The sequence below is a fragment of the Lepisma saccharinum genome, chromosome 14 (genome assembly GCF_977018435.1).
Source record: "Lepisma saccharinum chromosome 14, izLepSacc3.1, whole genome shotgun sequence".
Classification (NCBI taxonomy): domain Eukaryota; kingdom Metazoa; phylum Arthropoda; class Insecta; order Zygentoma; family Lepismatidae; genus Lepisma; species Lepisma saccharinum.
The window spans coordinates 44479579-44491912 of record NC_139242.1 but is presented as its reverse complement, the minus strand read 5'-3'; the positions used below and the strand labels follow the sequence as shown (position 1 = coordinate 44491912).

Genomic DNA, 12334 nt, shown 5'->3' with positions numbered 1-12334 from the left:
GTACAACAGCTTGGCATACTCTGGAGGAGGTTGTTGAGCAGCTGCTGGGGTATGGCCTCTCATTCTTGCACCAGTGCCAGTCGGAGCTCCTGAAGAGTCCGAGGAGGCGAAAGACGTGCGGCGACACGTCGGCCTAGAGCATCCCAAGCATGTTCGATTGGGTTGAGGTTGGGGGAATAGGCAGGCCACTCCATTCGTATGATGTCTTCTGTTTGAAGGTACTCCTCCACAATAGCAGCTCGGTGTGGCCTGGCATTGTCATCCATCAGGAGAAACGTAGGACCGACTGCACCTCTGAAAAGACGAACGTAGTCTTGCAGAATAACATCCCAGTACACCTGACCTGTTACAGTACCTCTGTCGAAGATATGCAAGGGTGTAGGTGAACCCAGGATAATGTCACCCCACACCATGACACCACCACCTCCATACTGGTCCCTTTCGATGATGTTACCGGGTCGGTATCTGGTTCCTGGTTCACACCAGATGGTTACACAACGAGAATCAGTGTTGAGACTATACCTGGACTCGTCAGTGAAGAGTACCTGAGACCATTCTTCCATTGTCCATGTCCTGTGTTCTCTACGCCAGTTGTTACGGGCTACTCTGTAACCATGTGACAGTGGAATGCAAATTGCAGTCCTCCGGGCGAATAAACCGTGCCTGTTGAGTCGTCTGTACACAGTATGTCTGGAAACAACTGTTCCAGTGGCAGCTGCAAGGTCTCGAGCAAGGCCCCTGGCAGTACTCCGTCTGTGTCTCCGGGCACTTACGGTCAGATACCTGTCTTCTCGTGGTGTTGTACACTGTGGACGTCCACTGCTGTAGTGCTGAGACACGTTTCCAGTCCGTTGTAATCGTTGCCATAATCGTAAGATGACACTTTGTGGCACATGGAGCACCTGTGACACGATCTGCTGTCTTTGGCCCGCCTCTAGCCGCCCAAGTATCCTTCCCCTCATTACATAATCAATATGTGTTCGTTGAGCCATTTCACAGACGCACTCACCAATAGCACAACCGAACACAACTGCACACTTCCTATCGGCACTGTATTTTGGTCAGCAGTTTCGCTCCTGTGAGTCATTTGTCTGCTTACAGCACCACCACACACTGGATCAACGTCATAGTCAACACAGGTTCTTTGGTACAGTACCCGGACATCATTTCAAGCTGGAACGTGCACATCAAATATTTCTTTGTACAAGATTCAGCATTATCCTTAATTTATGAGCATGAGTGTATTATGAATCTTAACAGCCCTAAATCTGGCCTGCCTAACCTAACCACGAAAGCATTTGGGGTCTTGGGGATGTAATACGTAATTTTCACCTCAAGCAGAGCGATTTTACAATACCAGAAACTTCCCCAATTTCGTTCATATTTCGCATAGCCTACTCAATAATTTAGGGCTCCTAATCACGAATCTGCAGTTAAAATTTGGCGCTCACGTGTAGAACTTGCAAAATAAGCGGGTCCGTGATCGCAACCAACACCCTCAATTTCTCAAGAAAACCAATGTTTATCACAAGATTTTGTGTTTAGAATACTTAAAAAATGAAATATATATTCCTCATTTTACTACAACACCAAATTCTAACTATGTTAGCCTAACCTAACCAGTAACTATGTTAGCCTAACCTGCATGGTTTGTGGGGCTACCCATGCATCGTTCGAGGGGTGTAAGGCTAATTGCGACCAGGGACCGTCAAAAAAAGTCAGTTTCGTAGCACTTGAGCGACAAATTTTAACCGCAGAATTGTGATCAAGTGCCCTAAATTAGAGGTTACGGAGCAAATTTACAATACCGGATCCCTCCCTGATTTTTGTAATATTTCACATACTCACTAATTGAAGCCTCCTAATCACGAATTTCAAGTTAAAATTTGGGGGTCACGTGTAGAAATTGCAAAATAAGCAAAATTGAGTGGTCCGTGATCGGAACAGAAACCCTGGATTTCTCCACGAAACAATGGTTATTGCCAGAGTTAGGATTTTTAGGGGAAAATTTCATTGGGAAAAAGGAAGGGAAAAGGTGCTAAAATAAGACCCAAAAAGGGGCAAAAAAGGTGCTGATTGGGGGGAAAAAAGGTGCTGATAATTATACTACTTATTAAAATTTTCCTTCCTATTTTATTAGTCTATTAGTCTATTAGTCTATTCACTCGAAGCTGTGTACACATCACACACATAGGTTGTGTTACAGTTATTCACCAGAGTCGGGGAAAAACACAACATTAAGCATTTCTAAATTTTTAAAAGTGAGTTTGTTTCTTTTCGGAGATAAAATATCTTTATATAAGCTGAAGCTTCTCTCTACATCCACAGAAACAAGTGGGGCAAACTTAGTATTCACTCGGAATGGCAACTCTGTGGAAGTGGCAAATTCCACAACGTCCGGATTCTTGTCAAGACTAGCCTCAAGTTTGTCTCTGGCAAAACCATCTAAGTACCCCCTCACAGTAGTAAAGATATCCCATTGTTTTTTTTTATTTTCGACGCCTTGTTCTTCTAAGCTTTTGATGGCTGTCGACAGGTAATTGTAGGAATGTACACAAAATAGTTCTTTTTGCAAATCATCTATCTTGTCTGGGAGGAGAAGTTGCTGTGCCTTGGAAATTGCACCTGCGTCGGTTGAATCGAGGGAAAGCACAAACTGCTTATTTTTTCAAAATTTTCACACCAAAATGCAGCACACTCAATCCATGATCCCCAGCGAGTAATGATGGGGAAATGTGGCAGGGGCAGGCAGGTAGTTTCTCTGCAGGCAAGAATGCGACTCAGGGCCTTAAGGAGTATTTTCTTCAGATCAGATATGAACTCATTTACAATGTTGTATTCGTTCATAATAGATTCAGAAACTGTGTGAAGGGCATGAGCCAAACAGGTTATGTGCTTTAACTTAGGGAACAACGGCTTCAATTTGTTACATGTAGGGAGCCTGGTCAGTAACTACAAGAACAACTTTTTCGAACTGAATTCCACCGGCCCACAGTTTTTGACAGAAATCCATAAATGACTGCATCACTGTACTGGCATTGGTTTCCTGCAACTCATACATGTTTAGTAACATGAGTTTAACTTCCTAACCTGTCAGAGGAAAAACCAAAATGTTCAAAACATATCGTTGCATTGAGTCTGTCCTCTCATCCAGAATGACACCTATATCGCAATCTGACACTTTCACCTTAATTTTACAAACAGTTTCTTCATACACAGGTTCAATATAGTCTTCCCTTAATGTACTCTCATCGGGCACTGACAACCGTGTGTACTTTTCAAGGAACCCCTTCAAGGCCGGATGGTTCACCTTGTTGAGTGGAAAGAAGCCTGTGTAAAAGATGCAACAAGTCAACATTAAATTCCTTTAAATTTTGGTTCTTGGAAGAACACTGCTCAAATGCATTGCGTAAGAGAGGCTGCCGAGATTTACTTCCTTGCAGATTCTTGTTCTTTTGATGCTTAGAGCTGGAAATATGTTGCTGGATGTGATCTCTCTGGTGTTTTTCATCTAATGTGATTCCCGTATCACAAATCGTGCATCGAATAACAGTTCCATCACTTTCTATGAAGTCGTGCTTAAATTCTTGAGCCAGACTGAGAAATCGGGATCTGGGCACTTTCGGCATGGTAAAGTACATGCACTAACAGCATCTAACAGAGTGAAAAAGCAGGTAAGGAACTTACATCCACAAACAATATCTGTCCACTGCGCACACATGAAACGTGAAACCCACCACTTCAGAAATACATTGTTGCTTCACTGCTTCCAAGACCAAACTGGGTTTCCTTCTTCCTTCTATCTTAAAAAAAAAATACCGGCGATCTGATGCATATCAGTAGCAGTCTTTCCATTGTCGATTTCAAATAGGCATCAATCAAGCACAGTTTAAATACATTCAATTTCAGTGAACAATGTGAAAACATCTTAAAGAGAAAAGTATAGCGAAAAAAGAAAAATTCAATGATTTTCTGAGGAAATATATTTAACAACACCAGTAAAAGGACACAAAAAGGGGAGGAAAAGCGATTAAGAACACGAAAAAGGGGGAAAATAGATAAATGTCCCAGAAAAGGGAGGGAAGGAGAAAGGTTATCAAAAAAGGGGAAAAAAGGTGATGGAAAATTAGCTCCATTCTCACGTTGAGGCAACATTTCACACACCGAGTCCTTCCAGAGGTCTCACTTTCTCTACGGAAAAAAGGTGCGCACCTAAAAATCCTAACTCTGGTTATTGCAGTATTTTCCGTTTTAGAACGAAATTTGGCATGAGTTCACAATACCGGACCACTCTCCAATATCTATGAAATTTCGCATACTCACTAATTGAGACATCCTAATCACGAATCTGCATCTAATAATTGGCGGTCAAGCATGGAAATTGTAAAATAATTTGTAGAAGTTGTAGAATATCCTTGTTAAATACCACGATGATTCTCCATACAATGCAATTGACAACCATGTTTCTTTCACAATTCGCTACAATCCTCCTTGTCGCACAACAGTTTTCCTACCTTGCATTCAGATGTCAGACAAGGAATGCCTACAAGGTTAGGTTAGGTTCCATTAGCATAAATACAACAAATAATTATTATTTATGCTAAGAGTACTAAACACACTAAAATTGTAAAGCTTTCTGCCTTCATGTCAGAACACAGGGTTGGTCAAGTGTTGGGCAATAAGAAGACCCAATTCATTTCGCTGGCCCCAGCGTTGCCACACTGTTGCGTTCTCAGTTTCATTGTGTTCAGCATGGAAGATTGGCGGGACACACGCACAACAGTTTTCCTACCTTGTGTTTGAGGAATGCCTACGAGGTTAGGTTAGGCCTGTTACGTTAGGTTTCATTAGTATAAATACAATGAAAAATTATTATTTAGGAATGTGAACTCGTTTGATTATGTAAGTTTGGCAACGGTGTATTGCATGCTGATTTTTTCATATTGGGAAAATGGAGTCTTCAGTGGACCTGTTGTTCTTACGGTAGGGTTACGTTACGTTAGGAAAACATAGTTTATTTCGTTTTACTCTACATTTCCAGGAACGACTTAAGATGACCGGACCCTTCTCCGATTTTCTTCATATTTGGCATACTCACTAATTGAGGCCTCCTAATCACGAATCTGAAGTTAAAAGTTGTCGGGAATGTCTAGAAATTGCAAAATAAGCGAAAATAAGGCGTTATTTTTCTGAATGGAAACAGTCGATTTTCACGAAATTCTTTGTTTCACAAGGAAATATATATATATATTCCAAGACACCAAATTTTAACTATGTTTGCCTAACCTAACCACACGTCAATGGTTCGTGGGGCTAGCATCAATGGTTCACAATTTCTAGATCCTGATACTACCACGACACCAAATTTTAACTATGTTTGCCTAACCTAACCGAAACTAACCTAACCACATGTCAATGGTTCGTGGGGCTAGCATCAATGGTTTGCAATTATTTTGCAATTTCTAGATGTTTCCGACAAATTTTAACTTCAGATTCATCATTAGCAGGCCTCAATTAGTAAGTAATTATGTCAAATATGAAGAAAATCGGAGAGGTTATCTTAAGTCATACCAATACTTGACTGCCAATTATTACATGCAGATTCGTGATTAGGTCTCAATTAGTGAGTAGGCAAAATTTTATTGAAATTGGAGAGTGGTCCGGTATTGTAAACTAGTTCCCGAAATGTATATATTCCTGATATTACTACGACCCCAAATTTTAACTATGCTTCCCTAACCTTACCGTGAATGGTTTGTGAGGCTACCCGTGCATGGTTCTACGACCCCAAACTTTAACTATGTTTGCCTAACCTAACCTAACCTTACCGAGAATGGTTTGTGGGGCTATCCGTGAATAGTTTGTGGGCCAATTACGATCACAGACTGATAAAAATGTTAGTTTCGTAGCACTGTAACTGCAAAATTTCCTCACTCAATTTCGCTTATTTTGTAATTTCTACACGTGACCCCCAAATTTTAACTTCAAATTCGTGATTAGGAGGCCTCAATTAGTGAGTATGCGAAATATTACAAAAACGGGGAGGGGTCCGGTATTGTAAATTATTACCCTGTTTTTAATTTTTTAAAAATTATTTCCGACGCGCTATTGCTGCTGCCGCCATTTGCTTTCTGCACGAGAGCACAATACCCGATATTGCTGCTGCTACAAGCCGATGTTGTCCGTATATGCTAAATTGAACGAAAGGAGTGCTAATGGAACCTAACCTAGTAGGCATACCTCGTCCCCGTAAGTAAGTAAAAAAGTACTCGTAAATGTAAGAAATATACATTATTTTCGTTACAAATTCCATTATTTCACCTAAATAAGTGTTCCGGAATGCATAATAGTACGTTAGCAATGTCAAAAAGTGCGAAAGAGATCATTCCCAGGTGTCTCAGGTATAGTAAAGTAGTACCAAAGACTCTACAAAATCTTTTGCAAGTATGAAAATGAGGCATATTCTAATCACATAATATATACATACTAATGGTTTATATTATGTTCCCTTCAAATTGTAAGTACCAGATGGACGTAACAGTATGGTCACTGCAATCTATTTAGGATAATTAACTCGGTGAGCGTATGCTGACAACGTATATACATACTGTCAGGCTTTTCATACTATATTGCTTATATAAATAAAAACAATAATAATGTGCAACTTAACTCTTATTCTATTTAAAGAAACCTACAGCAAGTTAAAATTTACCTCTTCTCTCTTTTTGATAAACATAACTCAAGGTCTTGCACATTATCCCGTTGCACTCATTGTTCAAAAATATATAAGTACTTGTGCTAGACGTTAACAGAGTCCTCTAATATAAAACCATAATCGCAATCAGTATAGTTTTTTTTGTTATCTGATGTAGGCTTATCTAATTGTGTAAATTATTATTTTACGATCATTCCTGCAACGTTGGGCAAATTGTAAACTCACAAGTGTTTATAATGTGGCATGTGGTCTACTGCAACCGACCTATCCCGAGCCATTGAATTTTCCATCGGAATGGTTAGCTTTAAGAATTGTGACAGCAGTTATGAAGCAAAATTGTGATGCTTATCCTACATCAATGTAAAGATGAGATTTCGGAGAATACGTCTATATATAACACATAACTTACGGATGAGAATGTAAGGAATAAATGGAGTAGGAAATCGAGTAAAGCGAAAGCTCCTAACGACCAAACGACGTGCGATTCGGAATCGCAGCCAATGGGCAAAGAGAATGGGATTATTTTTACCAATGGGCACCACCGCTGAGGCTGCTGGTTTCCCTCCATAGTGGAAGCATGACCTACTTGAAATCGGATCTGATGAAAGTGAGTGTCTCTTAATCGATTTCATCGTAATTCATCCTCATCTTCGCGATTAGCTAAAAGTGGAGGAAAGGCGAAGTAAAATAAACAAATGAAATCAATCAACCAATTTCAGTCACAGTAATTTATGTTCATTATTACCAGGATATTGCAGGAACATGAAAACTTGAAACTAGTGGCGGAGATTAGGATCGGGCGAAGGGGGTAGTAAACTGTATCAAGGGAAAGTAAACTGTTCTCCCCCCACTGTTTCAAACCGAAGGAGCGTTTTTGAGGGGGCAATAATAATGTGGGAAAGTATGTCTCGTTTGCCCCTCCCTCCCTTCCTTGAAAAATACCTGGCTTGCCACTCTGGTAAAAAAAATCGTGCGAACGTCCATACCGCCTACCTAAACAAAAAAATAATAAATCCCATTTGAATCTCCCGAGAACACCACTGACCCTTTCCAACCTCATTAAGTTTCTTTCTAACGCCTAAAAAAAAAGAAAATGCTATATAAATTCTACCTGCGAAACGCGCACGATTGGCCCCTTTCTATTTTCTGAAACCTACATAATGTACATACACAGTGGCGTGCCCAGGAAGCCCTCATTTTGTCATATTTTCCTAACTTTGACGTTCTTTTTTTAGGAATACTGGCCCGGGGGGGTTATAACCCCCACCAACCCCCCCTTGGGCACGCCACTGTACATACAATTCAAATACTGCGATTCATTTAATGTCTATGCTATCGGTAGGATTGTGTCTCATGTAATTTTGCTCGGCATGAAATGAGGCGAAAAGTTGATCATTTTCCGACAAAGTAGCAGTGGCGTAGCGTTATAGTACGCCCGTACGCCCGGCGTTCCCAGATTTAAAATTTCAAAAATGCGTAAATGCTGTAAATATAAAGTAAATATTGACTAATTTCATATATGTCTGACCTTCATGTCATTATAATAGCTATTTCTCGCGATCCGCTTGCAACGCTCCACTAACAACACTCGTTCTAGCATTTTTTTTCAATGCCTTTCCTGGCCGGACGCCGAGCAGGTTCGGCGTACAGGACCCTATATTCCTTGCTGCCTTTCTGGAGGGAAAGCTTGGATCTCTAAAGCACGCGCCCAAATGCTCTCTCTTACGCCAGCGTATGGAGCAGAGGGCTACGTGATTGGTTCACGTGACCCTTCCTGCCTTCTGAAGCAGACGACAGCGGTAGAATTCCTACCCGGTTCTTTGCGCTCGTGCCACTCGTGCTATGTGTTGCTACAATACGCAATATTGACTGACGTAACTTTACCAAACTGAAATATAGCACTTCTTAATGGCCACTGCATTGTATAATTTATCGCACGAACAGCGATGTCCATTAAAAACTAAAAGATCAACACAGTTTTTGTCAAATAAGTTGCTGAAGTCCTCGTGGTAGAAGTTCAGCCTGTGGCTGCTCTACCACTTAATAATAAAAAATAATAATAGTTTTGCGGGTTATTATTTTTTCGTTATTATGTAACTGCTTAATATTGTGTCAATGGAAATGTTTAGCATTCATTTGAAAACTCTTAACATCGAATGGTCTCTGGACAAAATTATTTTAAAATGTTTATCAACATTCTTAAGACGTAATAAACAGTGGTCTGAATTACTAACCGACACTGTTACGTTAATAGAGTGTACGATAGTTGGATCATCCGCCCACCTCCGTGTCAGTGTTTTGCACAGCTCGCCAAGACGACAGAGGCCCCTGATTTGAATCCCGGGGTGAGCACGGGTGTTCTTTTTGAGTGTCCCTTCATCAATATCATCATCACTCATATTCATATTCGCGATTAACCAAAAGTGGCAGAAAAGCGAAGTAAAATAAACCAAATCAATCATTAGTTGGATCATTCACAACAATGACGTCTACTGTTGTGCAGAGGCTTTTGATTCAGGTAGGGTTTATAATGATTTGTGTCATGCCGAAAGGTATAAAACACCAGAGTTCAAAACATTTGTTGCATAGTGAGGCATCTAATTTTCTAGCTAAAAATTGCATGGATGATGATGCTTTATTGCAAACCCAGCTGACTTCAGGCAAATAAACAACACCTGTGGCGACTAATTCCATAAGTAAATTATTAACCAAAAAAGCCGACCTTTCCTTCGGACTTGACGTTCCCACCCGAAATGCCCATGCTACGCCACTGCAAAGTAGTGCAATTTGGGGGATGATATATGTTCAGGATTTCCCGTTACTGTTAAAATATCGAGTTCTACACTTAATGCATTTCTCGAATCAAAAGTGATATATAAAATAAATATTCGACATTTGGATTGATTGATTGTTTTAAGTCCACTTTATGCACAGTAAGGCTAATCCGGACTGGACCTACAGTTTAAAGTGGGATCCGAACCACTATGCGCCTCCACCGGGAATCGAACCCGGGACCCTTTGATTACAAGGCGACGACACTACCATTGCGCCATCGGTGAGGCAAATATTGGACATTTATAGTGTAGTAGACGTCTAGAATTAAACACGGCGAATACGCACGACCATTCGAAAGTTCTTGACTGCTCTAGATCACAAAAATCGGGAGATAGTTTTCCGAGATCGGGACAGGGCGTTCGAGATTGAGGCCCGTAGCATGCCCGTAGTATTTCGAGGCCTCAGTCGGGATCACGCATACTATATACGAAAGGAGGGGTTAGGTATACATTTTTTAGTAGTCAGCCCTCATTTTGCCATCTTTTCCTGCATCAATGTTCTATTTTTTAGGAATACTGGGCCAAAGGGGAGGGTTATAGCCCCCAACACCGCCTTGGGCACGCCACTGGGTATACATATACCCCTAGTTCTTTTAGAACCTTCTCATTTACACTCTTCTCTCTTTACACTCTACCTACTTTGACGTTGTAATTTTTAAACTTTTGTAAGCAGACTTTGAGGATTTTTTTTGTCCTGAAAGATATTAATTCTACATTTTGTGTTATACGATCATAACTTTCATGCTGTGAAAATGAATTTCGTGAAAGAAGAAAATATTTTCACGTGGAAATTCTAATATGGTTAAAAAGTGAATGTTTCGTGTGCTTGTCTTCGCCATTATTCTCAGTGTTGAAGTAGTTATCAGCTCTGATAAATAAGCAAATGTCTGTAAGCGCGTTCATGCTTTTGTTAGATTTTATCACAATAGCAGTAGTTTAGTTGGTACCGAAAGTAGCAGAGAACTTTAAATACAAATAACAGTTTATCAAATAACCTAGATTACAATATAAACACAGGGGAATCCTGCTTACAAGGATTACTACTTACATAGACATTGGATGGCATAAACATAACATAAAAAGAAAGAACAACAATAGACACTCACTGCAAAGTAAATTAATGTTTTAACTTTAATGAAAGTTATAAAATATTAAATAGGATTGTTATGGGTAGTAACAGTAGACGATAACAGTTCCTGGGCATTATCAAACAAATTGAGGAAAGCGGTAAGATTAGGAATGGTATTATTAGTAGTATTTTGTTTAATTCAAAAGTTATCAAGCCTTTTTGAGGGAACCTCCTTTGTTCCTTGATATTAGAGACTAGTGTTAGTAACTGAAAAGTGACGTACATTGTAGCAATCGCTGCTCGAAAATTGTTAATGAGATAGGCTAACCTACGCAAACAACTTATATATTCTTCTTTATTTTCAGATAACACATCATGGCTCACGACGATCAACCAGCTGTAAGTAACACTTTTCTGTTACCCTAGCAAGATATTATTTATGTTTTGGAATTAGTTTTCTGTTTCTCAAAGTTTATCGCGACGACGAGGATGAGTGAATAAAACAAATGAGAGAACAAACATGAAGAAACACCAACGCTACGCTAACCTCAAGGAGGCTGGAGCAAGCAACTATCCTACGGCGAGTTTTGACTGTATTGATGCCGTTAGAAACCAGAGCTATGATATTACATAAAATAAGACATATTATACATCTGAACAAAATCTAAAAAGTTTGCACTTCACAGTCATGTGATTTCTCTACACGCATAAAACCACGCTCCCTTTGATAACAAACTTACTAATTATATTTGAATTAAAAAATCTGTAGTTTTGTAAGAGTCGGAGTGTGAGGAAAGAGGGAAAGAGTTCTTTTTTTTTTTTTTTAAAAAAAAAACACTATCTAACATTAACTCTTCTATCTTATCGGAGAAAGATCTCTGGGAATAAAATGCTGGGCGTCTCCGATGGCGAAGTGGTAACGTCGTCACCTTGTAATCAAGGACTCCGGGTTCGATACCCGGTGGAAGTACGGTCCATAGTGCTTCCATCGGGTAATACAGTGCAATAAAGATCACACTTTAAGCTGTCGATCCAGTCACAATTAGCCTTTATATGCACAAAGTGGATAATTCCGACACTATCTTCCCAAGGTGCGAAAATTGGCATAATATCAGTTTTATTATATACACGTGCACATTCTGAATTTCTATTCGTATTCAATTTTAAGACTTAAAATTTACTATACGGACTTAATAACTACTGTGGATTATAGTCTGAATACTTTATCGTGTGACTGGGTTACTTATCCTCCCAATGGCACAGAAACACCCCTTACAACACTCCAGAGAAAGTTAACCTTGGAAAAATACTATCTGGAATCGATTCACAAGAGATTTACAAGTAGATGAAAGCAATAGACAATGGGACTTCTGATGCAACATCTTATGCTTCTTTCCTTTCAGATTCGTGTAGACATTCCCTCGATCTTCTTGTACGCTGCTATTGCAATCGGCGTACATTTGGTCTTCATTCTTTCTCAGACAACTTCGATTCCTAAAGCGAGAAACACCTGGTGGGGTCCTGGAAAGCGAGTGGAGGGGCAGGAAAGCATACAGCGTTTCAGAATACAAATATCCGATAAGGTAAGTGAACCTGCGGTTTAGAGTAAGGCCCGGACATTTAATTCTAAATCGCACAGGAATCGAATCAAGTAGGTCTTTTCTACTTCTCTGGTTGATCTCGAAGGCGAAGATAAATGATGAGATGATGAGACGG

At 39.9% G+C, this 12334-nt stretch overlaps 2 protein-coding genes across 6 annotated transcripts in view; one reads left to right on the top strand and one right to left on the bottom strand.

The window, feature by feature from the left end:
* LOC145998831 (structure-specific endonuclease subunit EME1-like) overlaps window positions 1–7003 on the bottom strand; it is a 42238-nt gene extending 35235 nt beyond the window's left edge. The window contains exon 1 of one of the 3 annotated variants that reach the window (XM_083135490.1): window positions 6941–7003. Coding sequence is in view for 1 of the 3 variants with exons in the window: in XM_083135489.1 (XP_082991615.1) it covers window positions 6713–6755 (43 nt within the window). In the remaining 2 variants the exon portion in view is untranslated. Of the gene's footprint in view, window positions 1–6695; window positions 6915–6940 lie in introns of those variants that run through there. The other 2 variants (XM_083135489.1, XM_083135491.1) reach the window with 2 other exon arrangements.
* A 3190-nt stretch (window positions 7004–10193) lies between these two features.
* LOC145998832 (juvenile hormone epoxide hydrolase 1-like) overlaps window positions 10194–12334 on the top strand; it is a 33576-nt gene continuing 31435 nt past the window's right edge. The window contains exons 1-3 of one of the 3 annotated variants that reach the window (XM_083135494.1): window positions 10194–10358; window positions 10984–11017; window positions 12022–12201. In XM_083135494.1, coding sequence (XP_082991620.1) covers window positions 10994–11017; window positions 12022–12201 — 204 coding nt within the window. In that variant the 5' untranslated portion in view covers window positions 10194–10358; window positions 10984–10993. Of the gene's footprint in view, window positions 10439–10983; window positions 11018–12021; window positions 12202–12334 lie in introns of all 3 variants that reach the window. The other 2 variants (XM_083135493.1, XM_083135492.1) reach the window with 2 other exon arrangements.